Consider the following 23,937-nt stretch of genomic DNA (forward strand, 5'->3'; position numbering starts at 1 on the left):
CTCCATCAGTCCCCCCCCCAAAAAAAAGCTGTCAAGCACTGTTGCAATCCTCCAAACCCATCTCCACCCCCATCTCCACCATCTCATCAGCAAGTACTGCCTCATAACTACGATACATTTATTCCGGCAATAAATCCGTGAAGAATGCTCTACTCTAAAACAAATAATGGATCAACTGTCGACATCCACAGGATCTGGAGAGCACGAAATTTGAGGTAAATGGTGGCACTACTCACTTAAAACACGACATTTTCAGCAAATACAATACCAGTCAGACACAAAATGTTACAATGAAAGGGCAACTCCACCCCCAGCTGCTTTTCGAAGACGGGAGGCTGAACAAATGTTTTGATTGGCAACATCGAAGTGTTACATGCACAAGGAATGTTTTGATTTAAATTATGTTTAATTCTTTAAATGACGGGGATCACCAGTGACAGTGTGGTGTTGTATTTCAAATTCCTCGCTACTTCACGCAATTTTAATCAAATGCAGTATTGTAAATATGGATTATGCAATATGTAAATACTTTTGTAGCATTCACATCAGATGCCACATTGAGTTACGTGATTGAAAACAGTATGTGCTGACGTATCACGGACTGCGCATACAGTAAAAGCAGCTTGAGTCATGTGGGCAGGGTTCACCTGACCTTATCTCAATGATAATGTTGAACTTGTTCCGTGGTACAAAATGTGTACACCTGAGCAATAAAAATGAAATTCAAATATGAGGGATAACTTGTTCATCTGTTTATGTTTGTTCGTTACAGCAGTTTCCCTGCAGCATTTGCTTTATTGCATGGAGGTTTTGTTATTTATATAGGCCGTCCACTTAAAATGAAGAGGATGTCGTTAAAAAAAAAAAAAAACATGCATGTTTTTGTCACAATAAAGGAATTTGGAGTGACAAAGCCCCCAGATCCATGAGAACATGCCAAAAGGCCAAAACAGCTCAGTGCGCAGCTCTCCAAAAAAAAAAAAAAAAAAAAAAAGCATTTTAGACCTGCAAAAGCCAAACATTACGTGAGAATGTGATTAATCAAAATCCACGGAAAGGTCTTTGAATGGGGTCAGCGTCAGTCTGAGGCAAACATTTTCTGCTCCTGAAACACTTTTTCTTTCTTCAACCCTTCCCCTCCACACTCAGCAAGTTAGTTTTCTACCGTTCTGCCGAGAATAATAAAAGACGTCCTTTGGCGCCGATTAGACGACTAATTAGGCCATAAAGAAGAGATAAGTGATGCTGAACTAGATCATATGGGATATGTGCCTGCCCGCTTCCACTCTACCTTCAACCATTTTACGTGACAACGATCTGCTCGACGCGATATCAAGAGTTGTCGCTTCTCAGTGACGGAGGGGCCTTCAAGTCTACCACTGATATTATCTGAAGGAGAGTTTTCATATTCTGAGGAATGCGTGGATTTGCAGTTTAAGGAGTCCTGTGGACTCCTTTAAAAAGGCGAGACCAGTGGGACTAACAGGTGTGTAGCACTTTGGTGACCTCACTACTATCGACATGGTCTCGGTGTCCCCTGTAGCAAATCCACTTTCTTCATGTGAAGAAAATTAAATCAGATGGGTTTAGCGCTCATTAATATGCACCCTTGCATACCTGAAACCATCCTTATTAGTCAGATATTATTATTGATAGGGCCCGATGACCCTCTATGAAACAGATTTGTGAGCATCTCGCAGTACATTGGTAGCCTGACTGTTTCCCCCTCCAATGATGTAACTTAACTCATCGAGAAGTTTCCTCACTCCCGGAGCAAGTGTTTAAATATTAAAAGATCCATTATGGTTGTTGGTATTCACAGTTTGTTCCTCCAATTAATCACAAGTCTGACAAACAAGAGAGAAAATTGCATTTGTCTACAGCTATTAGCTTGATGGAAATAAATTATACTGCAGCGCTCGATCGGATGTAAAACGAAATCTTCAAAGTTGTGTAAAAATGAACCAAACAGTTGTCTAATCTGGGGATTGGGAATAATCCTGTGGATCAGTATCAAATTTTTGGTTAATGTATGAAATTTTAATCGGCAAATATTCATATCAATAAGGGTATATTTGGCAGCTTCCAAATGATAACTGCATTTCAGGGATTTCATTATTTGGCAGGACCCAGCAGTGGTCGCATGTACAGTCACTAAAACTCAACTCGTTTAATGCATAAGCAGGTTGTAGAAGAAATCAAAATAGGAAGAAAATGTTTTATGGCAATGGATGAGTGCTGTGGTCGGGATGTGGCGTTGAGGACTTGGGCCAAAACGATGTTAAAATGGATTTTCTACTATTTAATTGTGGGCCCCTGTCAGTCATTGTGCCTTTTAGCAGCTACGTCACCACTTTCTGAATCAAATGTATCCATTTGACATTTTTAAAGCTTGAGATCTTCACATGAAAAAAGTGCATGCATTGGAAAAGGTGATCTCAATTCACAATACTTTACAGAGATGGAGTCCAATATTCGGCGCCAGGGCCATTTGCGGCCCAATATTCAATTTTTAGCAGCCCGCGACATACATTAACAATTGACAATGCCCACATCGTTTGGCTGCATTGTACTACTGATTTCCTACGTAGGGTAGTAAGGCAAAGAAGAAAGAAGAAATTGGTTCCCTTACGTCCTTGTCTTCCACCAATCACACATCAGTTGGTAAGACATGCTTCAGAATTTTTATTGTTAGCTCACTTTCCGGTCTTATTGTCAAGGTCAGCTAAGTACAGATTGCTCTTGTTTGGGTTCTGAACGTGGAGATGGAATTCTGCTACAGGTTAAAAAAGCCTGAAAAATCCTCGACTATTTGCATCATCACCAAGCTGTTTTTTTTTCGTTTTTTTTTTTAACTCAAATTAATAAAGTGGATATAAAAAGTCAATGCATCCCAGTTCAATTGCCATTTGTGATGTACAAAAAATTAGACCAAGTTAAATAATTTTACTACTTTTTCCACCATTAATGTGGGCTTTAATCCTCACAGTAAACATTTTCCCTTGGGTGCTTGGGAGTTTTCTTTTTTTTTTTATAGTCCAATGAAAGGAACCGTGAATGCCACACGTCCCTATTTACTGTATAGGAGGGTGATTACACTTGTGCAACAGTATCACCATGAATCTTGGTGTCGTTTTGCATATCACAAAACCTGACTTTTGGACTGTTATGTGGAGACTTTTTATATAACCTATACGCACTTTCTTTGCATATCTTTAGCTATACTGATGAAGGGTTAAAGTAAAAGTTAAGGTGAAGAACATCACTGTGGCCCTTGCAACCTTTCATTTTTCTACAAATGTCACTTGGGAAAGAAAGCTTGCTCCTTTCCAGCTTCTTTTAATCTTAGATCTGGCACATTCCCCAAAATCCTTTTACCTCAAATTGAAACAATAAATAAGTTCAATATAAAATTCCTAATGTATGATTTGAAGCCATACCATTCAAGACTTTTCACTTATACAGAGGTTGTTTCGGGCTCTATCCATAACAGGATATACACCCGGACTCTTGTGCCTCCCCATGATGTATCAGGTGAATTCCAACTTTATAAATGACGGATGCTGTCTCCAAAAAAGAAAAGAAAAGAAGAAAAAAACCAGGAGCAATCCATTCCGTAGCCACACAATGGACAAACACTTCTGTGCGCCTAAACTTTGTCGAAATAAATCATGTGAAGAATAAGCATGCTGAAGAATGTGTTCTCTTGTTCCCGGGATAATGCCAACTAATAGCCCTCGACAACAGCCTCCATCTCACACTATTAGAATTCTGCACAGTGTGCAGACAATAGCGTGGGAACACAACCTGACACTCCGTTCCATGCTGCACTGACATCACACCTTCACAGATCCGATATTACAGGTGAATGTGACGTGTTACGACTTATGTCATGATGTTTGCACAAGCTGTTGAAAATTTATTTCCTTGGATTCGAACAACATAAGAAAGCATGCTGATGACTTCAAATGTTCACAATGAAATAAATCACAAAGACGATGTCCACCACGACGAAAGTGAGAAATGGACACTTTGTGTGGTTTTTCAAGGTGTTGACAACTCAACCGGACACTTGGAGCTCAAAGTGCGTGTGTCGGGCCACGCAAATCTCCAGGTGACAGGTTATCTGTGAATGTAGTTCAAAGGTTTTTTTTTTTTTTTTTTTTTTTTTTTTTTTTTTAAATCGTACATTCGACAACACGGAGCCGGAGAGCCGTACGCGGTGGTACACTAACTACTTATCAGTCTAAGTCAAGTCCAGTAGGTGATGCTGAGGCACACCACAGTGAACATGAGCCAAGAGTCTGCTTACCTTCATTTGCGGGGATGCACCACGCCACGCTCCAAACCCACGTCCACGCCACCAGCCTCGCGCCACAACTCCTCCAACGCGCTCTCATGGCGCATCAAAAAAAAAAAAAAAAGCAAAGAAAACTGAACCGCGGATTCGAGGGTGAGTCGGCGACTAAAGAGCGGCAGGTTCTCTTAGCATTGGCGTGGGGAAAGCATGCGTGGCGTGGAGTGTCCGCTCATAGGGGCGAGAGCTCCTGTTCTGAGGAGGGGAGCTGAAAGCGAATGCGCGCTCCACGCACACCAGCCGGAGAGACTGGCGGCCCGCCGGTGGGGGGCGGGGTTAAGATCCGGAGCGCTCCAATGGCGGAGCGTCCGCAGGTAAACCCCACTGCGGGACCCTCATTTGTGCAAATGGAACCAAATTCTCCCCCCATAATGACATGACGTACACGTGCGAAGACATGGAAATGGACGTGACGCTTACAAATAGGCTTGTTGTGCAGTTTCGGATCATTCTAAGTACTAATTTGGATACTGATACTATTACGCAGCCATCCATTTTTCTGAGCTACTTATCCTCACAAGGGTCGCGGGAGTGCTAGAGCCTCAACCAGCTATCTTCGTGCAGTACTGTTTGACATATTGTACTAAAATGTATGGATATGTCAGTTTTGCTTGACTAAGACAGAATCATTTATTCAACAAAATATTTATTGATTGTAGAACTGCACATCATGATGAGCTGTGTGCACTAATTAAGCTAAATAAAAAAAATGAATGCAATTGTTCCAGACTAGACTGTTGTGGTACATTTGATGAGAAAAGAGATGGACTAGAGAGATACAGTAGACACACAACCACTGTAATAATGTTAAAACAGTATCCCTGCTAAAAAAAAAAAAAAAAAAAAAAGATATATAGAAATTCTATAGAAATCTATGGAATTCTATAGAATTTGTACAGAACAACTTGTTCTGTAGAACTTTTGCTGTGATTTTCTATAGAATTTCTACAGAACAACATTTCTATAGAAATTCTATAAGACTTGGGTCCTAAAGTTCTATAGTTCTTTAGAATTTTTTTAGCACGGATAACAGATGGAGCGAGAGGAAACAAATCTATATTGCCTGTATAGATTGTTTTGACATCATGCACCTCTCCAGTTTTTGAATAGATAAACTTTTTCTTCTTCTTAACCCGTCACATTCAGCATAACAGAACAAGATGTGGGAAATTAGCAAGTCAGTGAAACTGATGAGTGGTACAGTGGTGTTTAAACGCCTGTAAGAACCCGTGAGTCAATATCACATTATAGCATCTGCCATTATTAGTCATCCCGGCACAAGCAATTAAAAACTTGAGTGTGTCATGGAATTTATTCGTGAATGATCACCATATCACGTGAATGTTCGTCAAGAGATCTGTGGAGTTGCTATGCTGCCAACAATGAAGAAGGATGAGTGATGTTTTAAGAAACATTTTGACATTTGGGTTGAACTGGTATTAATACATTCCCAGTTAAACACTAAATATTTTCACTCTTACCTTAAAATGAGGATGTAAGGAATGGTGTCAAATTAATCTCAGTGCCTCAATGGCTCCATAGCTAGACCGATATTAGCTATAGTGATATGAGAAAATGTTAAGAAACACACCACTTTCTCTTTTGCCCACTTTATTTTAGAACTTTTACTGCATTTTGTTGTGTTTTCCATGTTGTCATTGTTGCTGTTTTTCTTCCACACGCCCTCAGGCGACAGCTAATTGAGGTGCGAATCTGCGGTGTAAACTTCAAGAATCGTGACTTACTGACAAGCGTTACTGCACTCCTACTCTGATGTCTGTGGTTAACGACACAGAAGTCGTTCTTTAAAAATCTTTTATGGCCTTCAATCGTGTGACAGAGAGTACATATGGGCGATTAAACATCGTAGCAGCTGGCTCAAAATAAAAAAAAAAAAAAAACGTCCTCAATATTGTGCCACTAATGCATGTTTAATTCTTTGTGAATTAAACTATTTTCTATTGTCTTTTAGTCTACCCCAGTGGACAATACTTCATTTTTGCTTTCATTTTTTATGGTACTCAGTGTCAAACCAATGTATACAGTATAGATTTAGTCACATATGCATATACACTATTTTGCCAAGAATCCTCTCTACAAGTCTGTTATAGAATTTATTGATTTGCTGTTACACATGTTGTAAATTCCATATTATAGTCCTAATACTTTATTTTCTACCAGTTTCAATGGTTTCAGCTTCTGAGCATCTTTTGCATGCCAAAATTTATCTTCTCTTTACACTTACGCCAAAGAATATTCTTACACTGGCTTCTATCTCATTTTCACACTGTAGCTTTCATTCTGTCTCAAATTTTTTAAAAAAGCTACAAAGATATGAAAATAAATACTCTGTTGAGACCGCCTCACTTGTGGAACACAACTAAGATCCCTGTTCATAAGATAAATATATTTTGTAAACCCTCATTTTTCACAATGCAAGTTTCCATCAGTCACTATGGTTATTTTCAGACTTTATTCCTGTTACAAATAAATAGCACAAGTGTGTACATCAACTGCAAAATTATGGGAACTGCTACATTCCACCTGGCATGATCTTCCTTGTGCATCCTGAACATTCTCACATTTCTAAGACACAAAATCCTAAAGTTATCTTACATCTCACAGCAAAAGATGAGCATCGTAGGTGCCTCACCAGGGTGTTGACGACGTTTGCACGTGTATGTGCGCACGCACGCATGTGACAGCGGGTGAGGAGGAGGTTGTAGGATGCCAAAAGTGTGGTTATCTGGAGGTGTTGCTGCTTAGTTCTCCATGTTTGTGGAGAAGAATGCCAGAAAAAAACTTCAATTCTTGCAGGAAAAAAAAAAAACAAAACAGTTTTTAGCATTTTGTGCATGGTGTGTCAATATAATGATAGAAGGGGAAGAAGTTATTTTAATTATTCATTTTATTACCGCAACCTCCGTAGCTAAAGAGACCTATTCTGCTGCAGTAATTTCTCACTTTGGCAAAATGACATTTAAAAGAAGTCAATAATTGAGAGAACACATGGGAACAGATTTGCTGAAGGGCACTTCTTTTCCTTTTTGCTTGTCCCGTTAGGGGTCGCCACAACGTGTCATCTTTTTCCATCTAAGCCTATCTTGTGCATCTTCCTCACTAACACCCACTGTCCTCATGTCTTCCCTCACAACATCCATCAACCTTTTCTTTGGTCTTCCTCTCGCTCTTTTGCCTGGCAGCTCCATCCTCAGCACCCTTCTACCAATATACTCACTCTCTCGCCTCTGGACATGTCCAAACCATCGAAGTCTGCTCTCTCTAACCTTGTCTCCAAACATCCAACTTTGGCTGTTCCTCTAATGAGCTCATTTATAATCCTCTCCAACGTGCTCACTCCAAGAGAGAACCTCAACATCTTCATTTCTGCTACCTCCAGTTCTGCTTCCTGCTTCTTCAGTGCCGCCGTCTCTAATCCATACATCATGGCCGGCCTCACCACTGTCTTATAAGCTTTTCCCTTCATCCAAGCAGAGACTCTTCTGTCACATAGAACAGACACCTTCCACCAGCTATTCCAACCTGCTTGGACCCATTTCATCACTTCCTTACCAGACTCACCATCGCTTTGTATTGTTGACCCCAAGTATTTGAAGTCGTCCACCCTCGCCATCTCTTCTCCCTGTAGCCTCACTCTTCCCCCTCCACCGCTCTCATTCATGGACATATATTCTGTCTTACTTCGGCTAATCTTCATTCCTCTCCTTCCTAGTGCATGCCTCCATCTTTATAATTGTTCCTTCGCCTGCTACCCGCTTTCACTGTGTATCACAATAGCATTTGTGATCTAATGAATCAAACAATTTAAACTAGTGAGGCTTTTGTCCACTTGGCTGGCAGATCACCTTCAGTTTCTCGTGAGGTACCTCACTAGGCTTAGTTTGCCATACAGTAAATGGCCTGCTTCATTTCCACAACAACCTAGGGCTGGATGCTGTTGTTTGTAAAGATTGGGTTATCTTGTTTTTGGTGTTTTTAAATCCTATGCGCTGTCTGAATGGCACATGACAGACAACACTTTACTGGTTGCAAATAGGAGCCTTAGTTCATAAGGCTATGTGAGCAGCAACTCCATACCAGGACAAATGGGGGCGCTGTGTAGCTCAAAAACTCACCTTTTAAAAACACTAGTGGATGCAGCAGGGCTGGTGCTATCTGATGCCCTGGAGGTGGGCTCTCTGGTGGGCTGGTTGAGATGAGTCGAGAACTCTGGATCAGGAAATTGCCTACAGCAGAGATGAACATCCTCCAGCAGAGAGGCTCAACCCAACCCCAAAGGTTCTGTGATCTCTACCTGAAGTCTTATTCGAGAGATCTTTGTCCCCCCAAGAACAATCAGACATTAGCAGTACAAAGTGTGGAAAAAAGGATCATGTACACTCTGTGAAAACTATTACCTGAGCTGACCTGTGCAACAGAAATGTCTGTCTGGACAGGAACCAGAGTGGAGGACTTTGAAAGCTGCCCGCCCCCCCCCCAAAAAAATAGACATAATCCACAATGAAGGATTTCATACAGTACTATTGTAGCAAATCCATTTTTGTGTCTATTTTGTGATTTACATGAACATTGTTTTCCATGTTGAGGTGCTATGCTTTGGATTATGAATGTTTACACAATGTCACTATATTTTCTTTGATGGTGCCGAATAAAAGAAGGAAGATAAATACATTTAAGGTCTTAAATCTTATAAGTTTACTGTCAAGCTAAGCTCCATACTGGAATTTCGCTTCCACAAAACTGCACAGAACTTTAATACTTTTGTAAGCTTTTATGCAGTGAATTCTAAAAGAATGAGCTGAAGAATTTCATTCTTTGCTGAGTTTGTCTTTGAATTTTTTTGCCATGTATTTTAATTTTATTTTTTATAATGGGGTTTTCTTAAAATAGACTGAATGTATTATGTCATCATTATTGATGTAGATTAACATATGGTCACTTTAGCCTTGTTGTACTAAATGTTAACATCAATTTCCAGATGTATGGTCACCATGGTGGTCAACACATACAGGTATCTCAACTATGTAAAAAAAAAAAAAAAAAAAAAAAAAACATACAAGAACCCCAGAAGAATCAGGGGGAAAGTATTAGGTTTGGGGATCACTGTAGCAAATAAAGCATTTTAAAGCAACCCAAAATATGCTTGTGCGCTACTGATTAAAGCACATTCATTGTACAAAATCTTAGTGAATTCTCATGAGAACATGCTCAAAGGAAAACAACTGATAAGCAAGTGCAAATGCAAGATGTTGGTCTATGTTTTTGTTGATGATTAAAATAAAAATCCTCGCCGAGTTACAACGCCGTTTTTTTTTTTTTTAAAGCCTTTATTTAGTGTAAAAACCACAGCGTGACGTCAAAGTAGGCCATGCCCTTCAACATGAACCATTTTTCACAGTTTTCTGGGAGGTGTTCATCAACTGGCTTGACTCCAGGTTGCAGCAGTGTTTTACTTCCAATGTAGCGATTGGATGCAATGAGAGGTGACGGTACCTTGTGGGCTCAACGGTTGTTTCGTGCCAGCCTACTCATGTGGGACAGTGGGGGTGGTGGGGGGGGTGGGATGAGTAAAGAAGGTCAATTGGGACACAATATAAACAGACAAGTGGCCACAACATCACTGCCACTTGCAAAATGTAATGAAAGGCAATACAAGAGGTGAATAAATCAGTCTGCCTTTACAAAGAAAATAAGTTATAATTTTGATAAAGACTGTCAGAAATCTAATTTAAAAATACAATTTTGTTTCTTACTGTGTAGCTGGCAGTAGAGTAAAACAGCACTGGATGCTAATTAGAGCTATTAGGTTTCGTGTTCGTTTAGCTACACGAGTCAAAAGCCCAGTTCTACATCATCTTTCCATATTGGAATGAAGATGAAATACAACAGTATTTTTTTGTGTGTTTTGAACAAATCTTCCTGACAATCAGCACCAAGGACAATGAGGTCTTTCTTTATATAGTTAGAGAATATGTGCATTGGGAAAATGAATTCATACTGTCTTAATACCTATCATTGTTTGTCACAATAATACATATGTATCACTTTACTGGTCTCTAACAAGGAGCTGAATGGTAAAATTAATTGCAAACCTCTGTGAATCTTCCAGTCCCTCAACATTTCTGAACAGCAACCAGCTGATAATACGAAGATCAGTGAGCGCTTCCGTCTGAGGACATTCTGTTTGAAGCTTTGAAATGACGATGTACTGTCGATGGCTCGTTAGCGGTCATCTTGGTCTCATAAAGTCAAAATAACAGCATAATGAAGAGGAATGAGTAAACAAAAAATCTTATCGAACTAGGATATGTAATGGTCGATGCATGGATCAAACATGAACTTTGCCATTCACCTGCTTGCTATAGGTACTGAAAGCATTCAAAAGTTTAGAGAAGGTCAAATTAAGGTCACCTGTAAATGTTCTGCTGCATTTTAGGTTCCCTAAACTATTGTTGGTCATTTATGATCTTGGTTGGATCGAGAAAATGCATACCTCCGACAAAACTTTGCACATGTTCTTTAAAACTAAGAAGTACATGCTAACAAATGATACGTTATAATCAGATTTCAGAGCTTGACCACCTGGTCTCTAGTGCAGAAAAATGCTGATAACATTTCCCTTAGAGCTGCAGTCAAACTTGCAGTAATCACAGGATGTTCTTTCACGTACGGGCTACAGAATCAGCTTTAAAAACTTCAGAGAATCCCCAACGTTAATCATTAGTCGAATATAAATCATGTACTCCCGTATTCCTTGTGAGGATGAGTGGTCAATAGTCTCCGGCAGGGACCATTGTGAAAATGGTGCATAAACTAAGTATCCATCCATCCACTCGCTTAGCTGCTTATCCTCATGAGTGTCCCGGGAGTGCTGGAGCCTATCCCAGCAGTCAATGCACAGGAGGCGGAGTACACCCTAAACTTGTTGCCAGCCAATCGCAGGGCACATAGAAACCAACAGCCGCACTCACAATCATACCTAGGGGCAATTTAGAGTGTCCAATTAACGTTGCATGTTTTTGGGAGGTGAGAAGAAACCGGAGTGCCTGGAGAAAACCCACGCAGGCATGGAGAGAAGATGCAAACTATACACAGGCGGGTCCGGGATTGAACCCGGGACCTCAGAACTTTAATTTGCACTGTTGGATAGTGCCTGCCTGAGAAGGACCTGGAATAGGTGGTGACCAGGATGTGGAGGGTTAGGATTCTGAATGGCACTCCCCCATTCCCCCAGCAGCTTGATTGTTCGTTGCACAACACGTTGCCCCAACCTGGGAATCAAACCCACAACAACTCTGGGATTAAGAGTCTCATTATCTATCGACTGAGCTCGCCGGGCACTTCCTTTAATATATTGTTCATGCTGGTTCCCCACCGACTGCAAACACTGATTTCTAATGACTCTCTCTGACAAGTTTAAATACGTACGGCCATAAAGGTCGCACAGTGTGAGACGAACAAGCAGCTCGGACTGTTTGGTCGACTTGACTGGTGTCGACCTCATTAGGTGCTCTGGTCAGGTGTAGCGGCAAGTGACCTATGGTGAACAGCAAAAACGTGCTCCTTTGCATTACACCACCACGACTACGGAATTACCATATTTTAAGTTAGAGCCCGTGTGAAATGACGCTGACTCACCAAAACATTGTCCTGCATCCGTGCTATTAGAGCAAAATCGAGTCATACTTGACTAACTAATTGGCAAGCTATCAGCTGTCAAACAAAGTTCTGCTATTCAGACTCCCTGGCCTCTAGTTGAACCCATACCATGGAACTCATGTTTTGGGCTTATAAAGAAGGAAAGCTCCCAAAAATACACGCACACACACACACACACACACACACACACACACACGCACACACACACGCACACACACGCACACACACCCTTGGGTATCGTTAAGCCCTGCTTAGCAGCTCAGTGAGTCTGGCAGGCAGCTCTGCTGATATTCTCGCTCTATTTTGGCTGCTCCCCTCCTGCATGCTGCTCCAAATCCTGCTGCTCTCCTTTCACACATTTTATCTCCCAACTCAGGACTTACAGTACATATACTTCATGCGAGAAGGGTTGTGTAGAGGGCCACAGGGATAACTTATTCTAAGTCCAATCCTCAGAAATAAGGGGGGGGGGGGGGCTGGGAATGCACGACAAGCCACTGCATAAACCCTCAGAGACAAAGTGTTCTCATTTTGACTAAGTGCAGCTTATGATGATTTTATTACAGTAAGTGAAATAAAGTATTCTAGTTGAAATGTAGTCAAACAGCATTCCGTATGACTTCCGTAATCTTTTTTTCAATCCAATTTCCCCATCACAAAGCAGTGATCATATATTCACAATTTATACAAAGGTTATTCATAGCTAAAGTAATTTTTTTTCTTTGTATTGTTGGGCAGGACTCTATGTACATTATTTTTGTCAGGCAGATTCCTTGCATATCCAAAATTTACTTTAAAAGAATTAACTAGCATCTTTAACTAACTCAAATCCCAAAGTCCTTGCACTGTCTTCCAGTCAGCTTGAGAAGAGATTTTAAAGTTCTGCTAATGGTCTATAAATCACTAAATGATTTAGGTCCTGAATACATGAAATAAATTCTTACAGAATACAAACCCAGTAGAGCTCTGAGATCGACCGACTCAGGTCAAACAATGGAGCGCAGAGTCCAAAGCAAACATGGTGAAGCAGCATTTAGCTATTATGCGGCACAGAAATGGAATAAGTTGCCACCAGAGGTGAGGTCAGCCCCAAGTGGAAATGTTTTTAAATCCAGGTTGAAAACTCTATCATGCTTTTTAGAATATACCCACTTTTTGATCAAATTACTGCACTGTATGCGGTTTCAATTGTCTTTTTTTTAATATTTTGTTTGTCATTTTCATTGTTTTTATTTCCGTTTTAAATCTTTTATCTCTCTTTTCAAAAGCCTTTAATCATGTGAAGCACATTGAGTTACCTCATGTATGAAATGCGCTATACAAATAAATTTGCTTTGCTTGAGTTATATGTGTAACATTTTTAATGCTGGCTATGGTATACTGTTGGGCACCCCCTCCCCATAATCATGTTTAGTAATGAATTTAAATAAAATTTTCAAAAAAGGCACTTAACAAAACTGTAGTACTGAAATATATCCAACAAGTATTTTCTTTAATTTGTTTTAAAACAATTGAGTCTTTAAATCTTGAGGGGGTAGATTGCCGCTACGCCCTCGTGGAGTAAATAAGAAGTCGCATTGCAGTACATGATTTGTCCAACATTTCAAGTGTCCAAAATACTTACATTTCTTCTATTTTTACCACTTTAGCTTTGATTTTGATTGTAAATCATTTTAATTCATTTGAAGTCATAATTGTAATCATTTGTAAATTAATTTGCAGACGATGAGGGGAATAGACAGACCAATTTGTGGAAAAATATAACAGATTTTATTACATAATTATTTGCCAGATTATGGTTTGTTGAATAAAAATTTACAAAGCTAACAAGGTTCTCGTGAGCTAAACTTCAAGTGAAAAAACAGCCAAAGAACATAATCATAAATTAATTCAGCCACATAGCCAACGGTCAAGTGGGCTCAAGTTGATCCCATGAGAGATGCTTCTGACCCAATCGCTGCCTGATATTTACAATGCAGTCAAAATGGTGACTTATGCTCTTGGACCATTATGGGATGCCAAAGCTGGCAGGCCGCCTCGGTTTCATGCGACTGCTATTTGTGGAACGCAGAGTTTGAGGTGTGATTAGAAAGTCAGCAGAGGACAGTGACACATTTTTGACGAGCCTAAATGTCATGGCAGCCATGTTGCACTTACATAACCCGCAATCACGTCTTCCTCTACCAGCTGGACTTAACAAAAAAAAAAAAATTTTTAAGCACATCCATTTCCTAAAGACATTTATACCAAATCACACGACATAATGGGAGTGGTGTGCGATCAACAATCTTTTATTTCCTTCATTGCCATGCATTATTTTATCATAAGTGCACGATTATGATGTGAATATTATTAATTAACTGTGGTCTAATCTTGTATTGAAGTTTGGTTGTCAGCAGGAATGCATAAAATCTAGCAGCTCAATTTTCATCAAATCATGGAGTTGGGCATGGACCAAGGAAGGACCAATCACATTTTTGTGTAGTGGAGTTGGATAGAGGCGCAGAGCCATTTTTTTCCCATTTTTTTTCCAATGTAAAATAAGTACTATGAGTGACGCGAATTTCATATCAATATTTTCAATGCATTCCGAACGGAAAAGGTTTGGATGAATTTGGGACAATCAATGAGCTTTTAAATCATGATATCACTCAGCATGAAAACAAGAACATCTCAAGCTAATTGCAGCACTACCGATCTTGAGCGTGCAGACAAATAGTTTAGAAAAGTGTGTTTACCAGTTTATCACAATATATGCAAGAACAAGAAAACAAAGCATCTAACAAACTGTACAACCATAGATTTTCTCCTGCCATTAACCTACAATGCCCACATTGGTCTCATCATATACACGCACACACACACACACACACACACACACACACACACAACACACACACACACACACACCACACACACACACACACAGGGTATCTATCCAGAACAATACAATCGATTGTTTGTCCAGCTTAGCGGCATTAATGAAAAGCTGGCATCCCATCATAAACAGTTACCCATTTGATTTGTTTTTAGTTTAGAAAAAGTCTGCACAAATTAAACTTGTTATATAAATACATGGTGTTGACTGTTTGCTTACCAGCTGCAGCTAGCTGGATGTCAACTTCATCAAAAGATTTTTAATGGGAGATCTCCCTTTCAGTTCTGAGCCTGGTGGGTTGAATCTGGGGCTTTGGCATTCCTATCTAAGTTCATTCTACAATCCATAACTATGGTTCTTGGGTTCTTAATGATTGGCTAGCAACCAGTCAAGGGCTTACCTCGCCTCTCTACCTCTAACTCACCCGCTACCACCCCAACTGAAGACAGCTGCTATAGGAAATACAGCGGATGGAGAGATTTTAAAGTACCGTATTTTCCGCACTATAAGGTGCACCTAAGAGCCTTTAATTTTCTCAAAAGCTGACAGTGCGCATATATAGTGCCGTATATATATATATATATATATATATATATATATATATATATATCAATATTGTGCCTTTAGTGCAGCCCATCTAATGGTTGCATAACGTAACCCCAGCCTCTACTACAGCGTCTATTCGATGTGTCTTACATATGAAAAAAGTTTTGAAATAGGCCAGTCATTGAAGGTGCGCCTTATAGTGCGGAAAATGCGGTATATTTACTCCACAGTGCTTTTGTGGTTAGGAGGACAACAATGATTGTGATGTTAGTACTTGAGTTTTGGAACTGGAGAGTCACAGTTTATTTTTACGTTTGAAAAAAAAAAAAAAAATCCCGCTAATTTTGAAGATGCTACTTCCTGATTACCGACAAAATTGCTTTACCTTAATCTCTCCGTGTATACCTATAGTTGTGTGATGTGCAACGCACTCCACCCTCCACCCTCCACACACACACACACACACACACACACACACACACACACACACACACACCATTATACCAGTCTTGAGCTCAGCAGGATGTGTAAAAAATATTTTACTCAAATTCAATAGTTAAAAAAAAAAAAAAAAAAAAAAAAAGAATGCCTCCACCAATTTCCCAATGTGACAAAACACTGAACATTTTCCAGTCAATAATCCATACCGATGACTTTAATTATGGAATGTACGTCAACATCCTCTTTACAACCCATCTCAGTCAGTTTCACTAATTTCAATATTCAGTATTCAGTTAATGCCAAACAAAATTTGGCATTATTATCATTATTATTTTTGCAGACAGATTTGTATTGCATTTCAGCAGATTATGCAAGCGGAACTAATCTTAATGTATGGTATTTTTTTTTTTCTTAAACAGCTCAAACCCGATAGGGACTCACATCATTAACGCACCCTTATTTAATCTCTATATGAGCTGTTTTTCCTTCCCCTCCGGGTCATTTGAATGTTGTTGATGAGAAGAGTCTGTAAAGAACTGGATAGTGGGTGTTATGTGTGTAAGGAAAAGGACCATTAGAAGTTCCCTAGGGAGTCAGCACATACCGTATTTGCCTTTGAATCACCACCCGAGGGAAGCAATCATGCACAGATGTACACGTGCTTTTATGTCTGAAAAAAAAAAAAAAAAAAAAAGTTAGTGAGGAGTTTCTGAACACAGATGAACAGCTGTCACACTGACATTAAAACCATTGTGCTTTTGCAACTCAATTGCATTATTTTTTTTTTTTTATTTTACTTTTAGCCAGCGAACAGGGGACATTTTCATACTGCATTCTTAGTTGCTACCATTTATGTGAGATTTTCTTACATTACAATTTGCATGAACTGTATAGGTATAGGAGGATGCAAGATTTACGATAAATCACCCCTAGGTTTCAGCCCTTTCAGGAGAGACGCCTATGGTCTGCGAGCTCTGAGAATGAATGGCTTGATTTTTTTTTATGATTTTGAAGCCTCATTTTATGTATTTAGCAACTTAGAAATGGGTCCAAGCGGGGTGGAAAAGTTGGCGGAAGGTGTCTGGTGCTCTATGTGATGGAACAGTCTCCGTTAGGATGAAGGGCAACGTTTATATAACAGTGGTGAGGCCGGCCATGATGTACGGATTAGAGACGGTGGCCCTGAAGAAACAACAGGAAGCAGAACTGGAGGTGGCAGAAATTAAGATGTTGAGGTTCTTGCTTGGAGTGAGCATGTTGGATATGATTAGTCATGAGCTCATTGGAGGGACAGCCAAAGTTGAATGTTTTGGAGACAAGGTTAGAGAGAGCAGACTTTGATGGTTTGGACATGTTCAGAGTCGAGAGAGTGAGTATTTTGGTAGAAGGGTGCTGAGGATGGAGCTGCCAGGCAAAAGAGCGAGAGGAAGACCAAAGAAAAGGTTAATGGATGTGGTGAGGGAGGGCATGAAGACTGTGGGTGTTAGTGAGGAAGATGCACGAGATAGGCTTGGATGGAAAAAGATGACACGCTGTGGTGACCGGTAACGGGACAGGCCGAAAGGAAAAGTGGGATGGGAAAAGGTTTTATGTACTTAGCGATTCTTCTATTTATTCAAATTTGCCAGGCTTCTTACAACATTCCTTGGTATGTCGAAATACTTTTTTCATTTTAGAAGGACTAGACATCCCAATCATCACTGAGAGCATTTTGTCTTCGCATTAGAAGTGCAAAGTACACATTCAGATGTTCACTGAGTTGAAGTCTCATAAGATTTCCTGATGTCTCATCATGCACGGTGATGGTTTGTTCAAGTTTTGTGTGACATTCAAGGCATTTTCATTCCAGAAAATCTGAGTTGTTCTAACTCTAAAATTTAAGTCTGTCTGAACTAAAATGTTTGTTCCCACATTGAAGAACCTCACGCCTACATTTCCTCATATTGCTGGCTTTTCTGTTTTTTCCATTTTTCTTTTCTTTTTTTTAATGCAGAGTCCATACGACTGCCAATTTTCATAATGATTTCAGCATAATTCAAACGAGGGGAACACAAAGAGAGCTGGTGGTGCATTTTCAATCTGCATAACCACGGAAGGTGTGATAATAGGGTAGGATAAATTGGACTTGCTTGGCATGGAAAACGTCTGAACAGGAAAGAGAGCAATAGGCAATACCACGTACAGTCTTACTGAACCACATAATATTATAAAAAAAATAAAATAAAAAAAAAATCTTTAACAGGCAAACATGCTGGATAAGGTTATATCAAGAGCCTCTAAAGTCCCAAACACTGCAATTTGCCACAGTTGGGGATTTACTGTGGTCTTGTACTCAAGTCTGCGTTTTTCCACACGGGACCCATATTATCCCGTAGCTAGCTAAATTAATTCACCATGCCATTGTATAGGTATTACTGCCACTGTAACAACATAATAATAATTGGCCTTAATATAACATTCAGCACATCAGCCCTCTTCATTTTCATTTGCGATCCTCTCTTTGTTTTATGTAAAATACAGTTAACCTAACATTTCACATTTGAACACCTTAAATTGGATGGAGTGAAAATAAGCTGAAATCAAACACATGGGGAAGACGTGTGAAGCCATTTTATGTGTTTTTTGTGCAAAAATAGGAAAATGTAAACACAAATGCACGCAAGAATGATTTGTGGTAGATTTAATTCGCTCATAGCTGTGGAGGAGGTAGTGGTACGCTTCCAGTTCTAAGGAGGACATTTATATATACACTTTTGCTCGCCTGCACACAGATGGTTTCATGACTGGAGTGTGCCTGCCAGGAGAGAGCTGGCACAGCTGGTGGATACTGCAGACGATCTCTAATAACATTCAATATGGAATGACACAATGCTCACAGTTGAATCACAAAAAAATAAGCCGTGGTTTACAGCCAGTCTCGAGCAACTCTGCCAGGGTAAAGAGGTCGCATATGTAGCGGGGATAAGGCCCCTGTACAATCGCACTAAAAACCAGCTGATTAAAGGAAATTAACATTCTAACAAGGGATTATGCAGAAAAGATGGAAAAATAGTTTGGCACCAACTCCAAATCAGTCTGTCACACATTACAATCGCTAACTACAAGCGACAATACCCCCAGTAGACGACAATTGTGGGCTAGCTGACTTGCCGATTTGAAAAGGACACATTCACGCTACACACCCACCAACTTGCACCATCGACCACTTCAACATCCAAGATTTCTCTGTTGACCATTAATGAACAGGAAGTGAGGCGGACCTTCAAACAACAAAAGATTAACAAACCCGTGGACCCAGACCTTGTGTCCCAATCTCGCCTCAAAGTCTGCACAGACCAACTTGCTCCAGTCTTCACAAAGATCTTTAATAGGTCTCTAGAACTGTGTTAAGTACCAACCTTTTTCAAATGCTTTACCCTCATCCCGGTCCCCAAGAAACCTGCAGCATTGGATCTTAAATGACTACTGGCCTGTTGCCTTAACAACTTTCGTCATGAGATCCCTTGAACGCATCGTGCTGGACCACATCAAGAGCGTCGCAGGTCCCCAGCAGCACCCACTGCAGTTTGCCTACCGAGCTAACACTCAACATGGGTGTGCACTTCATCTTTGAGCACCGCGACAGCATAGGAATTTATACAAGGATCCTGTTCGTGGACTTCAGCTCTGCATTCAACGCCATCATCCCCAAACTCCTCTCGAAATCAGCATCTCGCCTGCCACCTGCCAGTGCATCTACAACTTCCTAATGGGCAGGACACAGTTGGTGAGGCTGGGAAAAAACACCTCATCCACACTCACCATCAGCACCGGGGCACACCAAGGTTGTGTCCTCTCCCCGCTCCTCTTCTCACGCTACACGGATGACTGACTGCACCTCATGGCAAATTTTTCCAGATTTTGACTGTACAACTATTTTTTTTTGTTTTGTCAACCTCGGTTGCCTGAAGATCAATTTGGTAATCATTTCCTTTTTTTCCATATCCCGATACACATTATCTTTACCATACTTCATCTTAAATTATGCCACTTGAGATGGAGCAATTTTTTACTTAAAAGGGTGACGTGATACAACCCCGACCAGTCCGATCAGTTCATATCATTTACCTACCAGGAGGGGGGTGGCAGCACAGCTGGTGACGCTGCAGTTGTGCTGCAAGAACAGCTTGCACTCAGACATACAGGACAGCAATGAAAAGAGACATAAAAGAGTTAATGGCTTGAAGTTTCTCATTTGGAGCGAGAGCGTGTGGCCGCAACATGCTCAAATGACTGATTTATGTCGATGATATCCACTTTAATCTCTCAAACATGCCATAAATCATTTGGTCTCAAAATCTACCATATGCAAGTTGCAAAAAGACTAGTTAAAGTTTTTCCCTCCCAAAAAATACAATTAGCTAGCCTAAATCTTGCCTCTGCAGGGAATTGTTGGCTGTGTCTGAATAATTATTGTGAAAAAGAGGTTACATTCTAATTTACCATGGAGCTTTCCCTTTATAAATAAATGAAAATGAACATGCACACACTGATACAAGCAGGGCTTTAACAAGGTGATTTATGTTTGCATATTTGCTGTTATTTTGTACATGCGCGTGCATGTGAACAGAAAATGGACCAGCTTATTTTAATCTTGCTTTACGGTAGTTGGGAAGTGCATTTCTGCATACAGTACATTGTGCAGATGACAAAGACGGTTCTGCATCCATTATAAACCCTTATTTGTAAAACAATGTGGAAAATAATTTGGTATTAACTTGTCACAATGTCATTGGGGGGAAGAAAGGGGATTAAATACTGCATAGCAGCTTCTGTTTTCCAGTGGAACAAAAAACATGCAGAAATCAGTCTTCCATGTTGCTTAAAAACTGTGCTCCCGGAAATGGTGGACATGTGACATCCAATTGTGATCAATTTGAGTCACAAAATATTATGGTCATATCTTTATTTTGTAACGTCTTTGATGGTAGAAGATCGGATGGATTGCTATAGTGGTGTTGGGTTTACAGACAGGAATGCAATGGAGTCCTTTTAAGAATTAAGAAACTTTGTTCGGCGGGATCAGGGTTTGATCCCGTCTGGCCATGTTTAAAACAAATTGATCAAAAAAAAAAAAAAATTCTCGAACTTGGCCACTGCTTGACAGTTTCTAATTGATTTGGTGTATCAACTCACGACTATGCATAGATAGAATAAAGATTAGTTTGGACTGAAGATTCTACACATCATGTGCATGACTGGAAGGATGGAAGAAGAGTGAATTTACAGACTTCATAGGATGAAAAAAAAAGTAAACAAGATTAAATATTTTAGAAAAATGAAGAACACCGACGGAATTGGGAAAAGTACAGAGTAAAAAAATTCCAAGGATGAGAGTCTGCTGGATAGCACGCTGTGGCAGGAAAGGAATAAATAGATTTGTACAGAATGAGCAAGGCAGGCCAATGACGACAGATGAAACCAACGATGAGCCAACGGAGATGGAGCCGAAACATAAACCCAAGGGAAGCATTAAAAAATTAATTAAAAAGCCAAAGTAAATCAAAAGCCCAGACTGGACGGTGACAGATGCTCTTTTTTTTCCTTCTTATTTTTAATATGTGCTTTCTAGCGCCATTTATCCTGTGTATTGCAATTGTATATAATATTACTATAATCGCATCCCATTTCACTGCCTGCAGCGTGGGCTAATTACAAAGGAAATGAACTCATGCTCAGTACAACCCCATTAATAATGCAGGCAGATATAATATATACCAGGACACAACCTGTATTTGATGAAATTATTTCAGTGCCCGACTGTAACAAATGGATCACATTACCTCCAAAGTCTGCTCCCCTTTGCTTGTCCCCCAAATACAGCACACCAGCAAACAAGAGCAGTGGGAAATTAAAACTTCAAAAGGTAAATTTAAAAAAAAAAAAAAAAAAGACCACCCCCCCCCACACACACACAGTCATGTAGTATGATCCCCCGTGGAATCCAGATCAAGTTAGTTCTACCCCTATGACAGCTTTGAATTCATACAGTGATGGCGTTTCCAACATTTTTGGATAACCCAGTCTGATTTTTCAGCAAGACAGTACTACAGTTCAGTATTTAGCAAAGCCTAAATACTGTAAATTCAGTGCTTCGATCTCTGTATCAATAGTTATACTATCTTATTCTCAGGTGTGTGTGTGTTAAATTTGACAACCGCATGCTTTCCATCCCACCGATGCTACCCTCTCTCGCCGGGTGCTTTGAGAAATGTCACCAAAGGCTCACGGAATGCTCAGTCTCGTAAACAATGCTGCTCTCATCTCCATAATCCTGCCATTCCCAAAGAGAGGAGAGCAGAGTGAGACAGTGCGTCAGACAGGAGGACGGAAGTTGCAAAAAGAGACGCAAAGAGGATTGGGGGGGACGCAGAGTTGAAGACTAGCGGCACAGAAAATCCCGAGGTGTGTCGTACACAGGAACAGGAAGCATGAGATGGATGAGAAGGTGTGCGAGTGAAATTAGGAGGTGAAGAGATTTAAATTCATTCTAGTTTCTCACAACATGAGGATCACAGAGCCTGCGCGTGACCACTGAAAACTAAATTAATGGAGACATCATGGCGAAGCATATTGCTTGCATACACAGTTGAGTCTGGAGTGGGTATCAAATATGAAAAGCACAAAACCAACTTTTTTTTTTTTTTTAATGAGCAACAGCTCAGCTTTTACTTCAATGTCATCAAACTAATTGAAATAATATTGCTCTCATCCTTTGGGTATTTTGGCCAAACTCTGCCTCAGTCTGTCTTGTCAAAAAAAAACAAAAGTCAAAATGTGCTTCTGTTGAGACTTTGTTTCTCGACTGTCTCTAAATGATAAGTCAGATATATTTGGACAAACACTTAAAACACACAAGCGCTTCAGTGGAACATCTATCCTGTAATTTGTAGACCAGAAGTCAATTTGGAGTCTTTTTGAGTCTTGTGAAAAATATGCCTCAAAAGTCATACATACTATAAACGTGGCATTTCAATTGCCGTTGTGAAAGACTTTCTGATACCATTATTTCTTCCATCAATCCACTTTTATACCCCTTCTCCACATTAGCGTCGCAGATGAGCTGGAGCCTCTCCCAGTTAACTTTGGTCAAGTGCCAGGGTATACTTTGGTACTTTTGCCAGTCGATCGCTGGGCGCATAAACAAACAAAAATTCCACATTCCTATTCATACCTGTATATGGACATTTTTGGGGGTTTGTTGTCGAGTTAGTACATTTTGGAAATATGAGAGGAAGCCGGACTCCCTAGAGAAAGCAGACAAGCAGTGGGGAATATAGGGTGAAGAAAATAAGTTTTTGAACACCCAGCTTTATTGCAAGTTCTCCCACTTAGAAATCAGGGAGGGGTCTGAAATTTTCATCGTAGGTGCATGTCCACTGTGAGAGAGATAATGTAAAGAGAAAATTCCAGAAATCACACTGTATGATTTTTTTAACGACTTGTGGACACAGCTGCAAATAAGTATTTGAACACCTGAGAAAACCAATGTTAATATTTGGTACAGTAGCCTTTGTTTGCAATTACAGAAGTCAAACATTTCCTGTAGTCGTTCACCAGGTTTGCACACACTGCAGGAGGGATTTTGGCCCACTCCTCCACACAAATCTTCTCTAGATCAGACAGGTTTCTGGGCTGTCACTGAGGAACACGGAGTTTCAGCTCCCTCCAAAGATTTTCTATTCGGTTTAGGTCTGGAGACTGGCGAGGCCACGCAAGAACCTTGATAGGCTTCTTACAGAGCCACTCCTTGGTTTTCGTGGCTGTGTGCTTCGGGTTATTGTCATGTTGAAAGACCCAGCCATGACCCATCTTCAATCCTCTGACTGAGGGAAAGAGGTGGTTCCCCAAACTCTCACAATACATGGCCGCGGTCATCCTCTTCTTAATACGGTGCAGTTGTCCTGTCCAATGTGCAGAAAAACACCCCCAAAGCATGATGCTACCACCCCCATGCTTCACAGTAGGGATTGTGTTCTTGGGATAAAACTCATCA

At 40.2% G+C, this 23,937-nt stretch overlaps 1 protein-coding gene across 3 annotated transcripts in view; it reads right to left on the reverse strand.

The window, feature by feature from the left end:
• LOC133490696 (ephrin type-A receptor 5) overlaps positions 1 to 23,937 on the reverse strand; it is a 125,743-nt gene that overhangs the window by 57,352 nt on the left and 44,454 nt on the right. For 2 of the 3 annotated variants that reach the window (XM_061801082.1, XM_061801084.1), the window contains exon 1: positions 4,313 to 4,584. In XM_061801082.1, coding sequence (XP_061657066.1) covers positions 4,313 to 4,400 — 88 coding nt within the window. In that variant the 5' untranslated portion in view covers positions 4,401 to 4,584. Of the gene's footprint in view, positions 1 to 4,312; positions 4,585 to 16,506; positions 16,573 to 23,937 lie in introns of those variants that run through there. The other variant, XM_061801083.1, reaches the window with a different exon arrangement.

Source organism: Syngnathoides biaculeatus, chromosome 17 (genome assembly GCF_019802595.1).
Source record: "Syngnathoides biaculeatus isolate LvHL_M chromosome 17, ASM1980259v1, whole genome shotgun sequence".
Taxonomy (NCBI): domain Eukaryota; kingdom Metazoa; phylum Chordata; class Actinopteri; order Syngnathiformes; family Syngnathidae; genus Syngnathoides; species Syngnathoides biaculeatus.